At 38.6% G+C, this 23,160-nt stretch overlaps 1 protein-coding gene across 1 annotated transcript in view; it reads right to left on the bottom strand.

Annotated features, from left to right (window-relative positions):
• The window catches only part of dlst (dihydrolipoamide S-succinyltransferase), a 42,405-nt gene that overhangs the window by 7,427 nt on the left and 11,818 nt on the right, over positions 1–23,160 (bottom strand). The window contains exons 4-10 of the mRNA XM_061895389.1: positions 21,326–21,387; positions 21,158–21,232; positions 21,023–21,078; positions 12,384–12,492; positions 10,169–10,333; positions 9,935–10,020; positions 9,751–9,848 (exon numbers count right to left, since the gene is read on the bottom strand). Coding sequence (XP_061751373.1) covers positions 9,751–9,848; positions 9,935–10,020; positions 10,169–10,333; positions 12,384–12,492; positions 21,023–21,078; positions 21,158–21,232; positions 21,326–21,387 — 651 coding nt within the window. The remainder of the gene's footprint in view (positions 1–9,750; positions 9,849–9,934; positions 10,021–10,168; positions 10,334–12,383; positions 12,493–21,022; positions 21,079–21,157; positions 21,233–21,325; positions 21,388–23,160) is intronic.

Here is a 23,160-nt window from a genome sequence, read left to right as displayed (position 1 = left end):
TGTAACATGGTCGATATTAAAAAGACTCACTCAGTGGACAGTTGTTTTTCTGTTGTTTCCTGTTGATTTTGGGTAAGCAATCCACTTGTCACGAAGTTCGACGTTTATAGCGTCGTCGCTTTTACCTTAATCTCCTGGTGTCCGTCTTCGCTTCTACATGCAATAGTTTGTCCTCTTTATATTTAGCTTAAAAAATATAACGCTGTGAATCTTCATCCATCCATCCATTTTCTACCGCTTGTCCCTTTTTTTGGGGTTGCAGGGGTGGTGGAGCATATCTCAACTGCATTTATCCGAAAATAGTCGTCTTCGTTGTCTGTTACCAAGTCTGCCATGATTAGGACACACACGCATATTTGGTTCCGTAAGTAGGAACACACGTTACCAGAAGTCAGATGTGCGCTGTTATGGAAACAGAAATGAATGCGTGGAAGAAATCAGTCCCGGAAATTATTAAAATGATCAATATAAATATAAATCATATAAATACTGAACATATTGTTGTGTATTGTTATGAACGTGTCTGATACTACATTAAATATAGACTTGCAGTATGTACAGTGGGGCAAAAAAGTATTTAGTCAGCCACCGATTGTGCAAGTTCTCCCACTTAAAATTATGACAGGTCTGTAATTTTCATCATAGGTACACTTCAACTGTGAGAGACAGAATGTGAAAAAAAAACAAAAAACAGGAATTCTCATGGTAGTAATTTTAAATAATTTATTTGTAAATTATGGGGGAAAATAAGTATTGGTCAATAACAAAAATTCAACTCAACAATTTGTAATATAACCTTTGCTGGCAATAACAGAGGTCAAACGATTACTATAGGTCTTTACCAGGTTTGCACACACAGTAGCTGGTATTTTGGCCCATTCCTCTATGCACATCTTCTCGAGAGAAGGGATGTTTTGGGGGTGTCGCCGAGCAACACAGACTTTCAACTCCCTCCACAGATTTTTTATGGGGTTGAGGTCTGGAGACTGGCTAGGCCAATCCAGGACTTTCAAATACTTCTTCAAGCCACTCCTTCGTTGCCCGGGCGGTGTGTTTGGGATCATTGTCATGCTGGAAGACCCAGCCACGTTTCATCTTCAAAGCTCTCACTGATGGAAGGAGGTTTTGGCTCAAAATCTCACGATACATGGCCACATTCATTCTTTCCTTAACACGGATCAGTCGTCCTGTCCCCTTAGCAGAAAAACAGCCCCAAAGCATGATGTTTCCACCCCCATGCTTCACAGTAGGTATGGTGTTCTTGGGATGCAACTCAGTATTTTACTTCCTCCAAACACGACGAGTTGAGTTTATACCAAAAAGTTATATTTTGGTTTCATCTGACCACATAACATTCTCCCAATCGTCTGCTGTATCATCCATGTGCTCTCTGGCAAACTTCAGATGGGCTTGGACGGACACGTCTGGGACTGCAGGATTTGATTCTCTGTCGGCGTAGTGTGTTACTAATGGTAAACTTTGTTACTTTGGTCCCAGCTCTCTGCAGGTCATTCACCAGGTCCCCCCGTGTGGTTCTGGGATTTTTGCTCACCGTTCTCATGATCATTTTGACCCCAAGGGATGAAATCTTGCGTGGAGCCCAAGATCGAGGGAGATTATCAGTGGTCTTGTATGTCTTTCATTTTCTGATAATTGCTCCAACAGTTGATTTTTTCACACCAAGCTTCTTGCCTATTGTAGATTCACTCTTCCCAGTCTGGTGCAGGTCTACAAGTATTTCCTGGTGTCCTTCGACAGCTCTTTGGTCTTGGTCATAGTGGAGTTTGCTGGCTCCACTTTGGATGGGACTCTCGCTACTATATTGGATCCACTTTGGACTTGATTCTCGACGTCCCACTGGGGTGAGTTTTTCCTTGCCCTTATGTGGGCCCTACCGAGGATGTTGTTGTGGTTTGTGCAGCCCTTTGAGACACTTGTGATTTAGGGCTATATATATAAACATTGATTGATTGATTGAGTTTGGAGTATGACTGTTTGAGGCTGTGGACAGGTGTCTTTTATACAAATAACGAGTTCAAACAGGTTCCATTAATACAGGTAACGAGTGGAGGATAGAAGAGCTTCTTAAAGAAGAAGTTACAGGTCTGTGAGAGCCAGAGATTTTCCTTGTTTGAAGTGACCAAATACTTATTTTCCACCATAACTTACAAAAAAATTATTTAAAATTCCTACAATGGTAATTCCTTGATTTTTTTTCACATTCTGTCTCTCACAGTTGAGGTGTACCTATGATGAAAATTACAGACCTCTGTCATCATTTTAAGTGGGAGAACTTGCACAATTGGTGGCTGACTAAATACTTTTTTGCCCCACTGTGTATAAACCTTGCTTAAGGGTTTTGAAGCTGTTTGAGGGCTATTAAGGCTACAACGGTGACGCCATTTAGCTGAATCTTTCATGTGTTTATAATCTTTAAAATCCTAAAAAAATAAATAAACGGTGTGTTCTTCCATCTATTTCCTACCGCTTGTCCCTTTCAGGGTCGCAGGGCGTGCTGGAGCCTATCGCATTTGTGTTCTTGTCTCTCATGATTGTGAATGATAGGCAAAATTCCCCCAAAAAGTGCAGTTCCCCTTTCAATACTAGAGGGAAACATTTAAACTGACAGCTTTAAAATTGTGTCATACATCTGAAGTAAGCCTTGGTGCTTACAATTAAGCATGTAAATAATACTTTTATCACAAACTTTGTGACCAAAAAGAGCCAAAATCATAAACACATTAATAAACTGCCAATTTAGTGTTTCGTTTGTACAAACCCTGTTTCCATTTGAGTTGGGAAATTGTGTTAGATGTAAATATAAACAGAATACAATGATTTGCAGATCATTTTCAACCCATATTCAGTTGAATATGATACAAAGACAACATATTTGATGTTAAAACTGATAAACTTTTTTTTTTTGCAAATAATCATTAACTTTAAAATTTGATGCCAGCAACATGTGACAAAGAAGTTTGGAAAGGTGGCAATAAATACTGATAAAGTTGAGGAATGCTCATCAAACACTTATTTGGAACATCCCACAGGTGTGCAGGCTAATTGGGAACAGGCGGGTGCCATAATTGGGTATCAAAGCAGCTTCCATGAAATGCTAAGTAATTCACAAACAAGGATGGGGTGAGTGTCACCAATTTGTAAGCAAATTGTCGAACAGTTTTAGAATAACATTTCTCGACGAGCTATTGCAAGGAATTTAGGGATTTTACCATCTACGGTCCATAAAATAATCAGAAGGTTCAGAGAATCTGGAGAAATCACTGCACGTATGCGATGATATTACGGACCTTTGATCCGTACATCTACATCTGTAAGTGCAAGGTAAAACTCTACTATGCAAAGCGAAAGCCATTTATCAACAACACACAGGAACGCCGCCGGCTTCGCTGGGCCCGAGCTCATCTAAGATGGACTGATGCAAAGTGGAAAAGTGTTCTGTGGTCTGACGAGTCCACATTTCAAATTATATTTGGAAACTTTGGACGTGGTGTCTTCCGGAACAAAGAGGAAAATAACCATCCGGATTGTTCTTGGTGCAACGTTCAAAAGCCAGCGTCTGTGATGGTATGGGGGTGCATTATTTCCCAAGATATAGGTAACTTACACATCTGTGAAGGCACCATTAATGCTGAATGGTCCATACAGGTTTTGGAGCAACATATGTTGTCATCCAAGCAACGTTATCATGGACGCCACAGCTTATTTCAGCAAAACAATGCCAAGCCACGTGTTACAACAGCGTGGCTTCGTAGTAAAAGTGCGCGGGTACTTTCCTGGCCCGCCTGCAGCCCAGACTTGTCTCCTATCGAAAATACGACAACGGAGACCCTAGACTGTTGAACGACTGAAGCTCTACATAAAACAAGAATGGGAAAGAATTCCACTTTCAAAGCTTCAACAATTAGTTTCTTCAGTTCCCAAACGTCTATTGAGTGTTATTAAAAGAAAAGTGATGTAACACAGTGGTGAACATGCCCTTTCCCAACTACTTTGGCACGTGTTGCAGCCATGAAATTCAAAATGATTTATTATTTGCAACAACAAAAAAGTTTGAGTTTGAACATCAAATATCTTGTCTTTGTAGTGCATTCAATTGAATATGGGTTGAAAAGGATTTGAAAATCATTGTATTCCATTTATATTTACATCTAACATAATTTCCCAACTCATATGGAAACGGGGTTTGTAAAAATAGATGGTTTGAGTTGATTTTGAACATGCATACCGTTACAAAATGATTAAGGCTGATTAGTTTTGTCGATTTTTGTCGTTTAGTCGACAAATATAATTGTCGGCGACAAATTTTATTATCGACAATAGTCGGGACGTCCTCACTTGGCCACTCGCAAAAACATAGCCAGTGACAACATGTTAAGTTTGAGGATATTTCCTCCTATTCTTGTTAAAACATGAATACCTTCCTCATTTTGCAAAGCGGACTTTGTTTTTATGGCAGTACATTTGTGATACACTTGCATTTAAAAGAAGCCATATGTAAGAATTGCATATCAAGTCAATAAATGGCTCTGATATGTCAAAGGAAATTAATAAAACATGTTCTTTTTGAATACCTCTGTAACTGATAACAGTTTTCAGCCATGATATGATCATTTCAAAATTAGATGTACAGCCCCGAAATCTGGTTATTGTTTTCATCTCAATGTCCCACCCTCCACCATTTTACCCAATTAAAAAGTCCGAGAGTGTGTCACATCCAGGTTGCCAGTTACGCACCACCATCTTCGTCTAACTACTACTACTGGTAAAGTTACTAAACATGAGCTTAGTAAATCTAAATGCCTCGTTACAATTTACAACTTATTTGTGACAAAACCAGGAACAAAACAAGGATTTGTATTGGGGATGCCTTTGAAAGATGGAGATGATTGAAGGCGGAGATGATTTTTTTCATCTGACACCAAACTTGCTAATTTCCTCCTTGATAGATAAGTTAGGCATTTACATTTTCTTATTACCGTATTATAAGGCGCACTTAAAAACCTAAAATTTTCTCAAAAGCTGACAGTGCGCCTTATAATCCGGTGCGCCTTATATATGGACCAATATTGAGCCACAACAGGTCTCACAACTATAGTAAGCAGCCGCTGATTTCATTTTCCCCCGTAGGAGAAGCGCGCGGTGCATGCTGGGATATATGACTGCGCCAGGCCGTGCCTTTTCATTTCCATTTTTGTGTTGATGTAAAGACCCCAAAACAGCTCCTATTGAGAGAGATGATTTCAGGAAAGCAGGAATTGTCACTGAACTGCTAGACAACAGCAGCGACACTGACTCCATTAATGACGTCTCGAAATAGTGCAAAGCAATAACAATATATAAATAACTCAACGTTGCTCAAACGTAATGGTCACACAAAACAAAACACAAAATAAACATGTAAAGCTCACTTTATTAAGTTATTCCTCATCCGCGAATCCCTCAAATTATTTTCTTCAGTGTCCGAATTAAACATGCCAAAAGAGGTCTCGCAACTAGGGTAAACAGCCACCTACCTTATTTTCCCTCGTAGAAGAAGAAGCGCATGGTGCATGCTGGGATATATGACTGTGGGAGGTGTGCCGAGTTTAAACTCAAGGCGATCAGTCACACAGTAGAACACGGGAATAGAGCAGCAGCGAGAGAATTTAGCATTAACAGCAGCGACACTGACTCGTTTAATGACGACTTCGACGCCCAACTGTTTGATTCGAATACTGAAGATGAAGAATTTGAGGGATTCGTGGATGAGGAATAACTTAATAAAGTGAGCTTTACATGTTTATTTTGTGTGTTGTGTTGTGTGACCATTACGTTTGAGCAACGTTGAGTTATTGATATATTATTGCTTCGCACTATTTCGAGTGTTACTATATTGTGATTGCATTAACATTTGATTTACCGTACCAGTATCATACTGTTTTTTACGTGTTTATTGAAACTGGGAAAATAATAAAACAGCTGTTTACTCATTTTGGGAGTGAACAGAGTTGTCAGAATGCTGGTTTGTAATCTATTAATTAAGTTTGACTGACCTATATGACTATTTTGTTGACATTCCCTTTAGCGCATGTCCATCTAAAGCAGTGGTCCCCAACCTTTTTGTATCCGCAGACCGGATACAAAAAGTATTTAATTGTCATAAAAATGGGACGTTTTTGTCATTAAAAAGGGAGGTTTTTGTGGTTGGTGCATTAATTGTAAGTGTATATTGTGTTTTTTGTGTTGAATTAATAAAAAAACAAAAAAAAGTAATTATTTATTTATTTATTTTTTAATAAAAATTAAGAAAAAATTCTTCTGCGGCCCGGTACCAATCGGGCCACGGCCCATGGACCACTGATCTAAAGAATGCATAACGTAACCCCAGTCTCTACAGTAGCATCTATTCTATGCGCCTTATAATGCGGTGCGCCTTATATATGAACAAAATATTAAAATAGGCCATTCATTGAAGGTGCGCCTTATAGTGAGGAAAATACGGTACTTGTAATAAATGGAAATGGAAATTTTATATGTAAACTATACTGTGCAACACAATCTATGATCTTGTCTAACAAAGCTAGTATGTTCGTGCAACGAATGCTTAGCATGCTAGCCTGGTCAATGGGAGCATACGTATAGCCCAGTTCGATGATACATCGACATATATGCTACCAGGGGATATATATATGCCCGTTAGCCTGTATGTCGATGTGTAATTGAACTGACAGGTTTTATTTGTCGAAAATATATTTTGCCCTATGTGGATATGGATATTGTCAGTGCATATTTCATTCTCAATATGCTGATATGCTGAGGAAATGAGTTCCAACATTAGCACGGCTGTCATGGCAATGTGAAATGTATGGAGACAGCCAAATCACATGATAAAATAACTCTAGCAATCTGAAAGTTTGAAACAGTAGCCTATAGGCATACCTTAGTAAAACATCTCTTTAGTTTTGGGCGTACATTAGGCTGCGAAGCATACTCTACTAATTTTCACCAGTATAGCCATTGCTTGCATTGCTTGTATGTATGGTCCCAGTACCTCAACCCCAAGTAAGAGGCAGTGGACATTTGAAGTTCCTTGGGGTAACCCAGTCGATCGAGCTGGATTTGGCTGCATATCTGGCAACCTCAGTAAGGGAGAGGGGTAGGGGACTACAATTTCGACTGTGATTGCAGATTCTTACATGTGGCTCCTTTAAAGCGGAGGCATGATGTTGGATGTCTGGAGGGAGGATGCAGCCTTGAAGTTGTGTGAAAAATATCTAGTCAGCCAGGTAAACTCAGTCTACATCAATTCAAGTACTTTTTAAAGCAGCGCCAATTTTCAAAGCAATAAAAAAAGGCACAAAAGCGCAAACCTCGCACGCATGCAAAAATCCACATTGAGACAGACAGGCACCAATGATGATGTATCACAAGATTAAACATATAACTTATTAAATAGCCAAAATTTTAAGAATTAGTCAAATATAAAATTCTACACATTGAGTCTGAGTGCTAAAACTGCCAAGAGTTAATCAATAGTCAATAAACCAGTGTGCAGCTTTTTAAACCTCATCACAAAATGTTTTTAATTTTGTTTTGTTTTAATTTCTGCTATTTTAACTGTTTTTTATTACATTTAGAACTTTGCCTTTCTTTTAAATGAACATTTTAATAAAAAATGTAGTTCACAGTATATGAAGTTGTGTGAAAAATGTCTAGTCAGCCAGGTAAACTCGGTCTACATCAATTCAAGTACTTTTTAAAGCAGCGCCAATTTTCAAAGCAATAAAAAAGGCACAGAAGCGCAAACCTCGCACGCATGCACAAACCCACATTGAGACAGACAGGCACCAATGATGATGTATCACAAGATTAAATATATAACTTATTAAATAGCCAACATTTTAAGAATTAGTCGAATATAGAATTCTACACATTGAGTCTATTTGAGTGCTAAAACTGCCAAGAGTTAATCAATAGTCAATAAACCAGAGTGCAGCTTTTTAAACCTCATCACAAAATGTTTTTAATTTTGTGTTTTGTTTTCATTTCTGCTATTTTAACTGTTTTTTATTACATTTAGAACTTTGCCTTTCTTTTAAATGAACATTTTGATAAAAAAATTCACGGTATAAATAAATATTTAGGAATTAGTCATCTCTGTTGTTTGTAAGCAAATGCATAAAATAGCTTAAGCTGTATTTAGTAGTCGATGAAAATTTTAGAGCCATTAAGTATGTGTACGCTTTATTACACGATTAGTCGACTAATCGATAAGATAATCATTGAGGAATCAATCGTTACTTGCAGCCCTAAATATGATAAATCACAATTTCCACTTTCTCTTTTCAACATGTTCGAATAGGAGTAGCAATAAGCAGAGCTGATAACAAAAATGTCATTGATACTCTGCTTCTTAACACACCTTGTACACGCATGGTCTTCCAGAAAATAGTAAAAAATAGCACGAGGGATTGGTGTTGCTATAATTAGCGAGCATTTAGCCCCCTCTAGACTTATACAAAAAAGTGGTCAGCTTCAAGTCTAGTGATGTTTTTTTGGAGAAGAAACATGACAGCAGCAGGACCTGCTGTGGTGAAGCTGTGGGTGCCCAATCAGGTGCCACCTCCCCGTATGTAAAAGCAGTTTCCATCCATCCATTTTCTACCTCTTGTCCCTTATGGGGTTGCTGGAGCCTATCTCAGCTGCATTCGGGCGGAGGGCAGGGTAGATCCTGGACAAGTCGCCACCTCATCGCAGGGCCAAGACAGATTTTTTTTTTTTAGACACATTTTAATTTTTTTCTAAAAAAGAAACGACGCATGAATGATTTTGTGTCTATACGTATTACATGTACATGCATCAAATCAAACAACATCATCTTTATTGACAGTGCCTAACAATGTGCAAAAAAGGAGGGTATGTTCAGTTAAAAATATTTATATTTGTATAACCGTTTTGATAAAAGATAATAGCCCTTGGAAAGTTTGTAATATTGTCCTGCTAATCATTTTACCTTTGCTCATTTTTCACTTTTATCTTTCTTTTTAATTGTTTGTTTTCCTGTCTGTAACCCCGGCTAAGCTCTAGGGTTTCTCTGCTAACACAATTACTCCCTCCCAAGACACAGACTCTCTGAGAAAGGAGAGAAGAAGCGATAAAAATCTACACTTTCTAGAGCCTGTAAATCTTATTGGGCTGTCATAAAAGCCCATATCATTTGAGGCAGCCCTTCCACTCAGAGCGCAGGTCTCTGCGGGCCGTTGTAGATGCTGCCGCATTGCTCTTGGACCACCTCCTTCGGCTCCAGATGAGCCCCTGACTGGGAAGTTTTCCTCCAGACCGTCAATGTCAATCCAATTAAGATACATGGAAACGCCTGAATAGCTGAAAGCCGACACCACACATTTGTGAAGAAAATAAGCATCAAAGTGTACTCCTGAGCACAGGGGGCAAGAGCGGACACTAATATTTCCTTTTAAATTAATAAAACCTGTTTTAACATTTCTTATCTTTGATTTAGATGGAATTATGACCAAATATTTGCATTCCAGTGTTTCAGAGAGGGCTCATGTTTCAAAAAGCTTTTTCTATTGGGCAGATATTAATCTATAACCACTTGAGCTTACAAACAGAAGTGCACTTTAAACTTGCAAAGATGGCTTGAATTCTCTAATATGCAAATATGTGTAATGTAAGAAGTAGAAAAGCCATAAAATGATGATGTAGGTCGATTAATTTAAAGTTTCTTACCTCATGTCAATCTCATTAAAGGTAGTCAGCATGGCGCAGGTGTCTTGGGCCTCCTTCAGCCTCTGCGCAATTCTCAGTCTCATGCGGTTCATCTTAACCTACATTGAAAAAGAGAGAATTAAGAGTCTTGGTATTTAGTTCTTACTTGGTATTCAGGCCTCAAAACTTATTTTTGAGTGCTAACCCTGCTCTCAGTGCGACCTGCTTTTGCTCCTCCATCCACAGCAGCAGCCATTGTAATGGGAGCAGCAGTGGGCTTGATGGCTGAGACTGTGAAAAAGACAAGGAGACGGTTAGTATCGCTGGTGTAAGTAAAGAGCTGCTGCCGACGGATCCAAACAATGATTAATCATGTATGTTAGATGTCAAGAGCGCAGATGTCAGGGAAAACACTTCCCACATAACACAGGCCACTAACCTGGTTTGGTATCCATTGCATGTGCTGGCACAGGTGGTACATGGGGCATAGTGGTGGGAATGGGGCCCACAGCTGATTGAGGAGGTGCAGGAGCAGAAGGTGGTGGAGGGTCTGCAGCAACCGGGGCCTCAGCTTTTGGTGATTCTGCAGGTTTAGGAGACCCAGCTACAAACAGAAAAAGAAGATTTATACACACACACACACACACATATACATATATATATACATATATATATATATATATATATATATATATATACATATATATATATATACATATATATATATATATACATATATATATATATATACATATATATATATATATACATATATACATATATATATATATATATACATATATATATATATACATATATATATATACATATATATATATACACATATATATATATATACACACATATATATACACATATATATATATACACACATATATATACACGTATATATATATATATATATGTAGGTGTGGGAAAAAATCATAAGACTACTTCGTCTCTACAGATCTGTTTCATGAGGGGTTCCCTCAATCACACCTACATATTGCGCTCTACCACGGTATCGAGCGCTATTCTCCGGATAATCCAATCAAGACATATATATATATATATATATATATATATATATATATATAAACGTGTGGGGGAAAAAAAAATCACAAGACTAGTACATCTCTACAGAACTGATTCATGAGGGGTTCCCTCAATCGACAGGAGATTTCTCCTGATGATTATGTATGTACACACACACACACACACACACACACACACACACACACACACACACACACACACACACACACACACACACACACACACACACACACACACACACACAAGGCAGTGGGTCTCCACAGCTCTGGGCTCCAGGGTAAATGAAGAGTCCAGCGATTAGTTGCAAATCGTGGCTTTATTGAGGTCTTGTAGACACAGCCAATCCAACAAAACACTAGCCACTCCTGCGCTCTACCGCTCCCTCACCTCGCTCGCCCGCACTCACTGACGGCACATGCTGTCACATATTAAAGGGCCAAACACACACACACACACAGAGACACACACACACACACACACACACACACACACACACACACACACACACACACACACACACACACACACACACACACACACACACGCTACTCTCATAACACAGTGGTTCTCAACCTTTTTTCAGTGATGTACCAACATTTTTTTAATTCAAGTACCCCCTAATCAGAGCAAAGCATTTTTGGTTGAAAAAGACAGATGAAGTAAAATACAGCACTATGTCATCAGTTTCTGATTTATTGAACTGTATAACAGTGCAAAATATTGCTCATTTGTAGTTGTCTTTCTTGAACAATTTGGAAGGAAAGATATAAAAATAACTAAAAACTTGATGAAAAAGAAACAAGTGATTCAATTATAAATAAAGATTTCTACACATAGAAGTAATCATCAACTTAAAGTGCCCTCTTTGGGGATTGTAATAGAGATCCATCTGGATTCATGAGCTCCATTCTAAACATTTTTTCACAAAGAAAGAAATCTTTAACATCAATATTTATGGAACATGTCTACAAAAAACGGCGGGCTGTGTTGATGAACTCGTGGACCCCGACTTAAACGAGTTGAAAAACTTATTGGGGTGTAAGCCTTTAGTGGTCATTTGTATATACTGTACTGTGATATCTACTAATAAAAGTTTTAATCAACCAATCAATCAAAAAAAGTACTTTATATGTAGAAAGGTTTTGTTAAGAAACCATTCTGAGCCTTAACATGATATGTTGACATCCATTCTCCTGCATCTCCTAGGTATTTCAAGTGACATAGAAAATGCTACTGTAGAGTAGCAGTGTTTGCAGCTTTTACACAGCCCTGACAAAACAATTAGAATATACACAGAAGATAATTATATCGTATGATAAACATTTTTATGTCCTACAACAATATCATTATATTGCACAGCATTATTTGGAACAGTGGTGAAGCTTTTTTTTACGCTAGTCTGATAGTTAAATTAACGACATTACGCTTAATAAAAAGTTTTACGATGTTGACAATTTACATCTAGAATCGTTTATTTCTAATGAGTTGAGTTGTTTCTAGAGACTCAGAAATCAGATATAAACCTTGAATAGATTATGCTCAATATCAGAGGTTCCATTGCACTAAAAACAAATTTTTGTTATTGAGGAAATACACACCTCCTTTACGAAGCTTGAAGAGAGGAGTTCCCCCTTCCACTTTCCCTCCATCGGGAATCAAAAGCTCTTCAATAACTCCTGAAGCGGGGGAAGGAACCTGAACGGATGTCTAGTGCAAAAAAACAACAACAAAAAACAGATCATCAGCAACAACACAACTTGACATAATAAATATGCAACAACCTATACCGGATTTTTCAGACCATAGGGCGCACTGCCAATGACCAGGGCCATGAGCTGACGAGACCGGATTATAAGGTGCATTAAATAGGTCATATGATAATTTTTTTCCTACATTTAAAACACTTTTTGTGGTCTATATAACATGTAATGGTGGTTCGTTGGTCAAAATGTTGCACAGATTGTTTTATATACCATCTTCAAGCTGCTTTCTGACTGTATCTTTTACTGTCTCTTAAGTTTAGTGCAGTGGTTCCCAACCTTTTTGTAGCTGCGGACTGGTCAACGCTTGGACTGGGGTGGGTGGGTGAGGGGTTTGTCATGAAAAAGGGAGGTTTTTTGGGTTGGTGCACTAATTGTAAGTGTATCTTGTGTTTTTTATGTTGATTTAATAAAAATAAAAAATTAATACAAAATTCTTCTGCGGCCTGGTACCAATCGATGGTTGGGGACCACTGGTTTAGTGGGCGGTCTTAATTACGTTGCTCCACTCCGAGAGCGTATTCTCTCCGTCATGTTTGTTGTACGGTAGATTTTAGCGCTTCCATAGCAGGTCTAATGAAAGATACAAGTTAGACTGTTCGTTACTTTACAATAGCAATGGCAACAGCGGAGGATGAATGTCCCAGGATAGAGAAAAAGAAGAGCTTATTGTCGATTGAGCGGAATACAATGGCGGATACGTGCAAATTTTCATCAGCAGGTACCAATAGGTAAGAAAAGTTGGTTTTGCATAATAATGCGAAACAAAACACCAGTAATATGTCTCATAATAGGTGACATTATGGGGTCCTTATACACACACCATAATACCACCCGTATGTTGAAGCACAGTACGCCTGACTACGGTAGCATGAATGCGCAGACAATCCATAAGGCGGTGCGACTTTGTAGCTTATCAAAGTCATACTAAAACATTGACAGGTTTTTGAGCTTTGTGTGTAATGTTCTATATTCTCAAAGACATCAATATTTTTGGTTTGTTTGCTAATGACATTTATTGAACAAGTGTTCACACGTACCTCTTACAGTATGTGTGTCTACCTGTCACACTTATTACACCATGTAATGTAAAATTGCTTCAAATTTTCGCAACCAAAATGATTCTGTATTTTAGTCCCTTACATCTGCGGTCCCCTCTAAGGTTTCTCATTGTCATCCTATTGGGTTGAGTTCATTTGTGCCCTAATGTGGGATCTGAGCAGAGGATGTTGCTGTGGCTTGTGCAGCCCTTTGAGACACTTGTGATTTAGGGCTATACAGGTGCTGGTCATATTATTAGAATATCATGAAAAAGTTGATTTATTTCATTAATTCCATTTAGAAAGTCAAACTTGTAGAATGTATACATTCATTCCAAACAGATTGATACATTTCAAGTGTTTTTTTTTGCCAAAAAGGAGATGATTATAGCTGACAACCAATGAAAACCCTAAATTCAACATCTCAGAAAATTAGAATATGGTGAAAAGGTCAGATATTGAAGACACCTGGTGCCACACTCTAATTAGCTAACTAACTCAAAACACCTGGAAAAGCCTTTAACTGGTCTCTCGTTTTGATTCTGTATGACACACAATCATGGGGAAGACTGCTGACTTGACAACTGTCCAAAAGATGACCATTGATACTTTAAAGAAGGAAGGCAAGACACAAAATGTCATTGCCAAAGAGGTTGGATGTTCCCAGAGCTCTGTGTCCAAGCACATTAATAGAGAGGCGAAGGGAAGACAACGATGTGGTAGAAAAAAGTGTACAAGCAAGAGGGATAACCGCGCCCTGGAGAGGATTGTCAAACAAAACCGATTAAAAAATGTGGGGGAGATCCACAAAGAGTGGACTGCAGCTGGAGTCAGTGCTTCAAGAACCACCACGCACCGACGTATGCAAGATATGGGCTTCAGCTGTTGCATTCGTTGTGTAAAGCCACTCTTGAATAAGAGACAACGTCAAAAGCGTCTCGCCTGGGCTCAAGACAAAAAGGACTGGACTGCTGCTGAGTGGTCCAAAGTTATGTTTTCAGATGAAAGTACATTTTGTATCTCCTTTGGAAATCAAGATGCCAGAGTCTGAAAGAAGACAGGAGAGGCATAGAATCCACGTTGCCTGAAGTCCAGTGTCAAATTTCCGCAATCGGTAATGGTCTGGGGTGCCATGTCATCTGCTGGTGTTGGTCCACTATGTTTCCTGAGGTCTAGGGTCAATGCAGCAGTCTACCAGGAAGTTTTAGAACACTTTATGCTGCCTGCCGTGGACCAATTTTATGGAGGTGAAGTTTCATTTTCCAACATGACTTGGCACCTGCACACAGTGCCAAATCTACCAGTACCTGGTTTAAGGACCATGGTATCCCTGTTCTTGATTGGCTTGCAAACTCACCTGACCTTAACCCCATAGAAAACCTATGGGGTATTGTGAAGCGGAAGATGCGAGATGCCAGACCCAACAATGCTGAAGAGCTGAAGGCCACTATTTAAGCAACCTGGGCTCTCATAACACCTGAGGAGTGCAACAGACTGGTTGACTCCATGCCACGCTGTATTGCTGCAGCAATTCAGGCAAAAGGAGCTGCAACTAAGTATTGATTGCCGTACACGCTGAAACTTTCCATGTTCATACTTTTCAGTTGGCCCACATTTCTAAAAAATATTTTTTGGTACTAGTCGTAACTAATATTCTAATTTTCTGAGATACTGAATTTGGGATTTTCAGTAATTGTCAGTACTAATCATCAAAATTTAAAGAAATAAACATTTCAAATATATTACTATGTGTGGAATGAATTGATATAATATGTAAGTTTCACGTTCTGAATATAATTACTGAAATAAATCAACTTTTGCATGATATTCTAATAATATGAACAGCACCTGTATAAGTAAACTTTGATTGATTGATTTAAGTTGTATTAAAGAAACAAATAAAATTCTAAACTATTACTATTGTAGAAAACATAGTAGATTAAAAAAAACTGTTTCATGCATCTCAAGTAGAAATTGAATGTTCATATGAAAGCAACACAAGCGTAAATAAACTAACATGGCAGAAAAAAATATGACGAATACAAATAATTTAGAAAATTGTGCAAGATGGCGCCTTGTGGTTAAAAGAGATAAACAAAAAAACAGATGTAAGAATTTTGCAAGATGGCACCTGATGGCTACCAGACATAACTGCACTTTTTGTCCTTATAGATGAAAGTGTTCATATATGAGATCTAATCTTACACGTAGGGCTACACTAATATGGCCAAACAAACAACATTACGATTATTCATTTTGTTAGGTAAAACAGTTTTGGGAGAGGGGGGTGTAAGTGCCTGATAAAAAGGCTTAAAATGAACATTATCCATATATTTAAAGACAAATATTTGTGTTTTTGTTCATTAATAGTATCAACATGTCAGCTATTTCTCAATTTTTTAAATTTGAAAGGGAGAAATAAGTTCATGTGTACTAAATGTACATAATTAGATATACAGTACATGCTGTATCGGGACAGATTCATTAAGAGTTCAATTCAATGGGATGACAAAACATTTGACCTAGTATGGATGTTACTAGAACACTGACAAAGTTAGCGGTAAAATAAAGGACAAGTGAGCATCCCAGTTAACAGCAAAACTTTATGATCAAGTTGTGGCAAAAGCCCCGACATATCGTCTGCTGTATGATTCCTCAAGTCATTAAATCATAGTCACCGCAGGATGCTATATTGAGGAAATGAAAGCAACATCAAATATTTTTCTCTCTGCTGTAAACTTTGTGTGGGACAAAAGCCATCCATCCATCCATCCATCCATCCATATTCTACCGCTTGTCCCTTTTTGGGGTCGCGGGCAAAAGCGTCTCCAATATAGTCCACACTTGTTGCACTCGCCATTGAACAGCAGTGCACTGTTAAACGCACACCGAGGTTCTACAGTACAGAAGTAAAGCGACGGAAATAAAGTGAAACGAAGCATTTGGCTCTGTTTACTCTGAGGGATAATCTCCAACTCGTCATAATTTGTCTTCATTTTTCTACTGTCCATGTCAGAGGCATGATTTATGAGCTGCAAGACTTTCACAAGCAAGGAAGCAACTTACCACTCGATGATGTAAACATTGGCACACACGCTAGTGATCTGATGCCGCAAAACAATAGTTCGTCTGTGTTATCTCTAGGGGTGTAACGGTAGACAAAAATGTTGGTTCTGTACTACCTCGGTTTAGGTCATGGTTCGGTTCATTTTCAGTACAGTAAGAAAACAACAAAATATAAATTATTTGGTTATTTATTTACCAAATTTGTAAACAATGACTTTATCCTTTTAACATTGAGAACACTATAATAATTCTGCCCACGTTAATCAACATTAAACTGCCTAGAATTGTTGCTCAGATTAAAAAAAATGACAAAACTTTTCTTCTTCATATAAAAAGTGCAACATTAATCCGTTTCAACTCAACTCATCATCCTTAATTTATCACAGCATTTGAGAAGCCTGTAGTGGATTTTCATTATGTAAATGTTATATTTTTATCAACATATATTTGCTGATATTTGCCCAAAAATGTGTACCGGCAAGACATGGGAAAATGCCGATCCAGTTCCAGTTTAAAAAAAAATTGTGGTCTGTGTTTTCCCACGCACCGATTTAAATAATACATTCCACTTTTCCGCTGCTCCCTAATTTCCGTTCCGCATTTTCCAGCACACATTCAACACATCCACAGGTCTGTGTCCTAACCGTTAAAACGGCCATGTGAATTAAAAGTTACCGGTAAAAATGTCAGCTGTGTGGGATTAATTTACCCTACAAAACGAAAAAGATGAAGAGGTGGAGTGCAGAACATGCCACAATAAAGTCAAGTGTGGTGGTGAAGTGGTAAGACATTTTAAGGACTCTTGAGAGTAAAAGGCTTTTTAGCACAGCCTTACTCATCATTGATGAACACAGGAGCAGGCAGACGCCTGAGCACCTTGAAGTGCTCGTCTTTGTTAGAAAGAATCTCCCCATTATGCTCGGACTTCAATTGTTTGTCCCCCCCTGACTGGGGCAAACAATTGAAGGGAGTGTGTGGATATTTTTTTAATTTTAAACTTGTTCAAGAGCAAGTATTGATACTGAGTTATAGACATTTTATCCCACTCAGGTTGTTTGTGTGTGTGTTTTTTTTTTTTTATGGTTTACAGCATTATTTGCACTTTATACTGTTCACTTTTTTACTGTTTAATGATCCCATTTCTGTTTGTCATGCATATTTTTTGTCTATCTTGTGTTTATCTTTGAATACAAACCATTGTGTATTGTTCAAACTAGGTCTGGGCGATATTTGTTTTTCTTAATATCGCAATATTTTTATGCCATATTGCGATATACGATATATATTACGATAATTTGCCTTGGCCTTGAATGAACACTTGATGCATATAATCACAGCAGTATGATGATTCTATGTGTCTACATTAAAACATTCTTCTTCATACTGAATTAATATATGCTATTTTTAAACTTTCATGCCGAGAGGGAAATCACAACTAAGTCAATTGACCAAAACTGTATTTATTAAATACTTTTCATTCTCTCACGGGTGACTTTTTAAATTAAAGAACAAATTAATAGTGTTGCTACCTTTTTGTAGTAACACTTCTGCTGTAAACTTTGCATATTGCTGTTGTCTGCTGAATATCTTCCCACTTGAAGCCAAACCACCAGATAATGGATCCCCTGCTCTTTATTTTGGGCATTTATTGTTCTTCCTCCATTTGTGATCAGTCTCGTACCTTCTCTTTCCTGTATTGTCACAAGCTCCGCTCCGCTCTGCTTGCACGACCTCTCAGCTAACATTAGCCATGCTGCTACCTTTCTGGTCGGCGAGAGCGTATGACGCTAGACGCGCAACAGTATGTGATGTATGTAAGAAGGCGGGCTTTTTCCGTCTCTGACAGAAGGAGAGACTAGGAGGAGTGAAAGACGCCTGTATTTTAATGCCCTCAGCTAACGTTAGCCATGCTAACGTTAGCTCTCGATGAGAGCGTATGACGCTAGCCGAGCGAGAGTATGTGACGTATGTAAGAAGGCGGACTTGTTTTCCGTCTCTGTGAGAAAGAGACACAAGAAGAAGTGAGAAACTCCTGTTGTGTAAAGCCCGCAGCTAAAAGCAACTGCGTGAGAACATATAATCGAATATTACAATATAGTCATTTTCTATATCGCACAGACACAAACCTGCGATATATCGTTTATATCGATATATCGCCCAACCCTAATTCAAACTCACCTAATTCAGCTGGCTAGTTGTTATCAAGAGTACTAAAACCTTTTTCAACATGAATCTGACAACTAAGTAAGCTAAATAACTTTAAACTTTAATACATCGTCGGTCGGATAGGCCAGTATCGGTATCGGATCGGAAGTGCAAAAACAACATTGGTATCGGATCGGAAGTGCAAAAACCTGGTTCGGGACATTCCTAGCAGGGACCCTGCCATTCAAAGGTTTTCTGTCCGTAAAACACATGCATGCACGCACGCACACACACACACACACACACACACCGCAAAATGAGCTAACGCTACGCTAAAAGCTAATTAGCCTTCACCTCAAGCCAGAACTGCGAGCGAGCTAAGCTGTGGTTTAAGTTTCTAGAAGGTCAACGGGCTCATAGTGATGTTAGTAGTAGTTGACTGGGAGGTGTTTATTATCATTTGGGGAGAGTACGCTGCCTTATGCTCACCTGCTCAACACCTATCTGCTCGACGCTGAAGCATTTACTACAAGCACTCTGAATAAGCACTCCTGTTTGGCTGTTACCGCTCTGAATACGCACTTCTGATTGGCTGTTACCGCTATATATGTAATCAATCAGATGGTTGTGTGGATGGGACAATGCTGGGTGCTGAGACAGAGGCAGAAGAAGCAAAGCACCTTTTAAAGACTTTAGCTTAGAAAACTCGTTCGGTACACCCCCGTACAGAAACGGTTCAATACAAATACACGTACCCTTACACCCCTAGTTAGCACTTATAATTACAATATCACTAATACTTGGTTAATATTCAAGTCACAAAATGGAAATGGAGTTTTGTTGGCGCTATTGGATGTTTTTATCGGGTTTTATGGGCGGAAATAAGGACCTTCCATTAGCTCCGCTGTATGTAGACTTGTATTTACATTTATTTACGGGTTAGAAAGCATTAAAAAAATACATCTTTCATGTCTTTAATAATTATTGCAAACAATAGGCAAAATTCCAAAAAAGTGCAGTTCTCCTTTGATGTGGATCTATTACTCCTTTTACGTCATTAATGTGCTACTTAAGTTAGAGGGCCAACGTGCTGTTGAGTTTTTCCTAAAATGCGTTGCCAGAGACATTTCAGGGATTTTAAGTCATTCTGCGCTGTAGATGGGTTAATGCACATTAAAAAGTTAATTTTGACAGCCCTAAATAAAATGTTCTCAGAAATGTGAGGGGTGTACTGTACAGGTATTGTATGTAAGGTGAATTGAAATGTAACAAACATCAATGGTTTTGAGGATGCGTTTTACGAATACACTACATTGCCAAAAGTATTTGGCCACCTTTTCAAATGATCAGAATCAGGTGTCCTAATCACTTGGCCCAGCCACGGGTGTATAAAATCAAGCACTCAGGCATGGAGACTGTTTCTACAAACATTTTTGAAAGAATGGGCCGCTCTCAGCAGCTCAGTGATTTCCAGCGTGGAATTGTAAAAGGATGCAAACTGTGCAACAAATCCAGTCGTGAAATTTCCTCACTCCTAAATATTCTAAAGTCATCTGTCGGCCTTATTAAAAGAAAATGGAAGTGTTTGGGAACAAAAGCAACTCAGCTACGAACTGGTACACCACGTAAACTGAAAAGAGAGGGTCAGCGGAGGAATTATGGTGTGGGGTAGTTTTTCAGGAGATGGGCTTGGCCCCTTATTTCCAGTGAGAGGCACTTTGAATGCTCCAGGATATCAAAACATTTTGGACAATTTATTGCTCCTAACCTTGTGGGAACAGTTTGGAACAAGACCCTTCCTCTTCCAACATGATATGCACCAGTGCACAAAGAAAAGTCCATAAAGACATGGATGGCAGAGTCTGGTGTTGATTAACTTGACTGGCCTGCACAGAGTCCTGACCTGAACCCGAAAGAACACCTTTGGGCTGAATTAGAACGGACACTGAGAACCAGGCCTTCTCGACCAACATCAGTGTGTGACCTCACCAATGCGCTTTTGGAAGAACGATCGAAAATTCCTATAAACACACTTTGCAACCTTGTGGACAGACTTCCCAAAAGAGTTGAAGAAAGAAACGGTGGACCGACATCATATTGAACCCCATGAGTTAGGAATGGGATGGCACTTCAAGTTCATATGTGAGTAAAGGCTGGTGGTCGAATACTTTTGGCAATATAGTTTATATTACTTTATACCATTGACCCTCATGTTTTAGTTTTTACCTTATCAGTCTCAATTTCACAGACCACCTCATCCTCTGAGACAGTGTCCCCAACAGCTGGAAGAATAAACAGTTGTTTCAATGTCAAATGGTATCTAATTGAAGCAGCTTTTCTTGTCAGGATAAAATCAGTTACCTTTTTCCCACCTCACGTCTCCCTCTGTAACAGATTCTGCAAAAGCAGGGGTCTTGATAGTGATGACTTCCTCTCCTAAAGGACAAATAAAAAAGTAGGCAAATGCAATACATTCTTAATTGCTGGCATTTAGACATGCATTAAGTACTATGGGGGAAAAATACATACTGTAGGCAACAGAGGTCCTGAAGTATTGGATTTGGAAGACACTGGATCGAGGATCAGATTTGCTGAAAAAAAATTGTTTAGAAATGTCTTCAATAATTATAAGTTTAACTGTTATTCATGACATTGATTTTACTTTAACAACATAGGGGAAAAACTATATTGTTAATGGCAAACTAGTTGACTATTAAAAGTGAGAAAGCAAAAATACTAAAACAAAATAAGTAGGACTGCACGATATATGCACAGATTCTCAGCTAATAACAAAAATATAAAATAAAGTCCCTGGTTTAAGAGGACATTTTAAGCAACAACTTGAAAATAATTTGCCTTTAAAATTATTATTTTTTTAGCTCAACATATTTAGAAAATGATTTAAAAAATTTAATCCAGGAACACCAAGCTGTCAACTGCAGGATGCTTTGTGGCAGGTGACAATATTGCCACTGCAGCTAAACACCTTAGAGTGTGTACTTTTGTAGTGGCAATGTTTCTTTAGCAAAGTAGTTGTGACTGGGAAGCTCATACTGTATAAAAAGTTGATTATTTCTGGCAGCTTTTTAAATCTGTTTTTTTTCATACCGTTGCAACTGGGAACATATCTATTTACACAAACTTTGCATTTTGGTAGGAATGTCTTCTCTAAGTGCAACCATCTCTCTTGCATTGTTGATTTGATAAAATCACATAAGTTGCAACTCGCCACACTGCTGTCATTAGAATAATATATTAATAATAATATTGCCCCAAGTGATGCCGACCGAACCTTGAGTCAAACGGCAATACTGCTGGGGATTCATGTTACATTGTGAACAAATCTAGGAATGAATGGCATCGGCAAAACGCCATAGAAGAGGGACAAAATATGCGATTTCCTGGCAAAAACGAGACGGTTGACAAGTACCATTCAACTCCTTATACTGGAGTTTGTGTGAAGTCAGCACGGCTCCTATCCAACCCCACTCTGTGCGTGAAGGAGGAGAGAGACGGCACCCAGCGCTGACAGAATGAGCAAAGACACTTTTGCGTCAAGACATTAAGGATTAGATATATCGGTATGGCGGCATTATCTCAAATTTGTATCTCTTTCTAAAGTATACTGGTATAACTCGTACTACAGCCTTAGACATGAGTACATGTTTCAGTTTGTCATGTTCAAATATAAATTGGATGGCAATAAACAAACTGTTGAACTTTATCTTAAAGGGGAACTGCACTTATTTTAACGATTTTGCCCATCATTCACAATCCCGATGTAAGACAAGAACGCGTATGTCTTTCTTTATTGTTATGCACTCTAAATTGGAATATACGGCAAGAACGAGGTGGCTAACAATGAAACTAATGGTAATTGTTAATACACTACAGTAGGGCTGGGCGATATTGCCTTTTTTTTTTAATACCGCGATATTTTTAGGCCATATTGCGATATACGATATATTTCTAGGTATTTTGCTTTAGCCTTGAATGAACACTGGATTAGGGCTGGGCGATATATCACGGGTTTTTCTATGTGCGATATAGAAAATGACTATATCGTAATATTCAAGTATACGTTCTCACGCAGGACTTTTAGCTGCGGGCTTACACTTCAGGCTCTCCTTGCTCTTTCTCGTGTCTCCTTCTCGCAGACAAGGAGGCGCACATTCTTACCTACGTCACAACTGTTACGTCACACGTCACATACACGCTCTTGCAGAGTAGAGAGGTAGCGGCGTGGCTCACGTTAGCTGCTAACGTAGCCGTACGAGAGAAAGATCCCCAATAAAAACAGCAGGGTTTCCATTGTCTGGCGGTGGTTGGGCTTCAAGTGGGAATATGTCGAACACACAACCATA

The sequence above is a fragment of the Nerophis ophidion genome, linkage group LG03, assembly GCF_033978795.1.
Source record: "Nerophis ophidion isolate RoL-2023_Sa linkage group LG03, RoL_Noph_v1.0, whole genome shotgun sequence".
Lineage (NCBI taxonomy): Eukaryota > Metazoa > Chordata > Actinopteri > Syngnathiformes > Syngnathidae > Nerophis > Nerophis ophidion.
The sequence above is the reverse complement of the archived record's forward strand: the minus strand, read 5'-3'. Positions and strand labels throughout refer to the sequence as shown.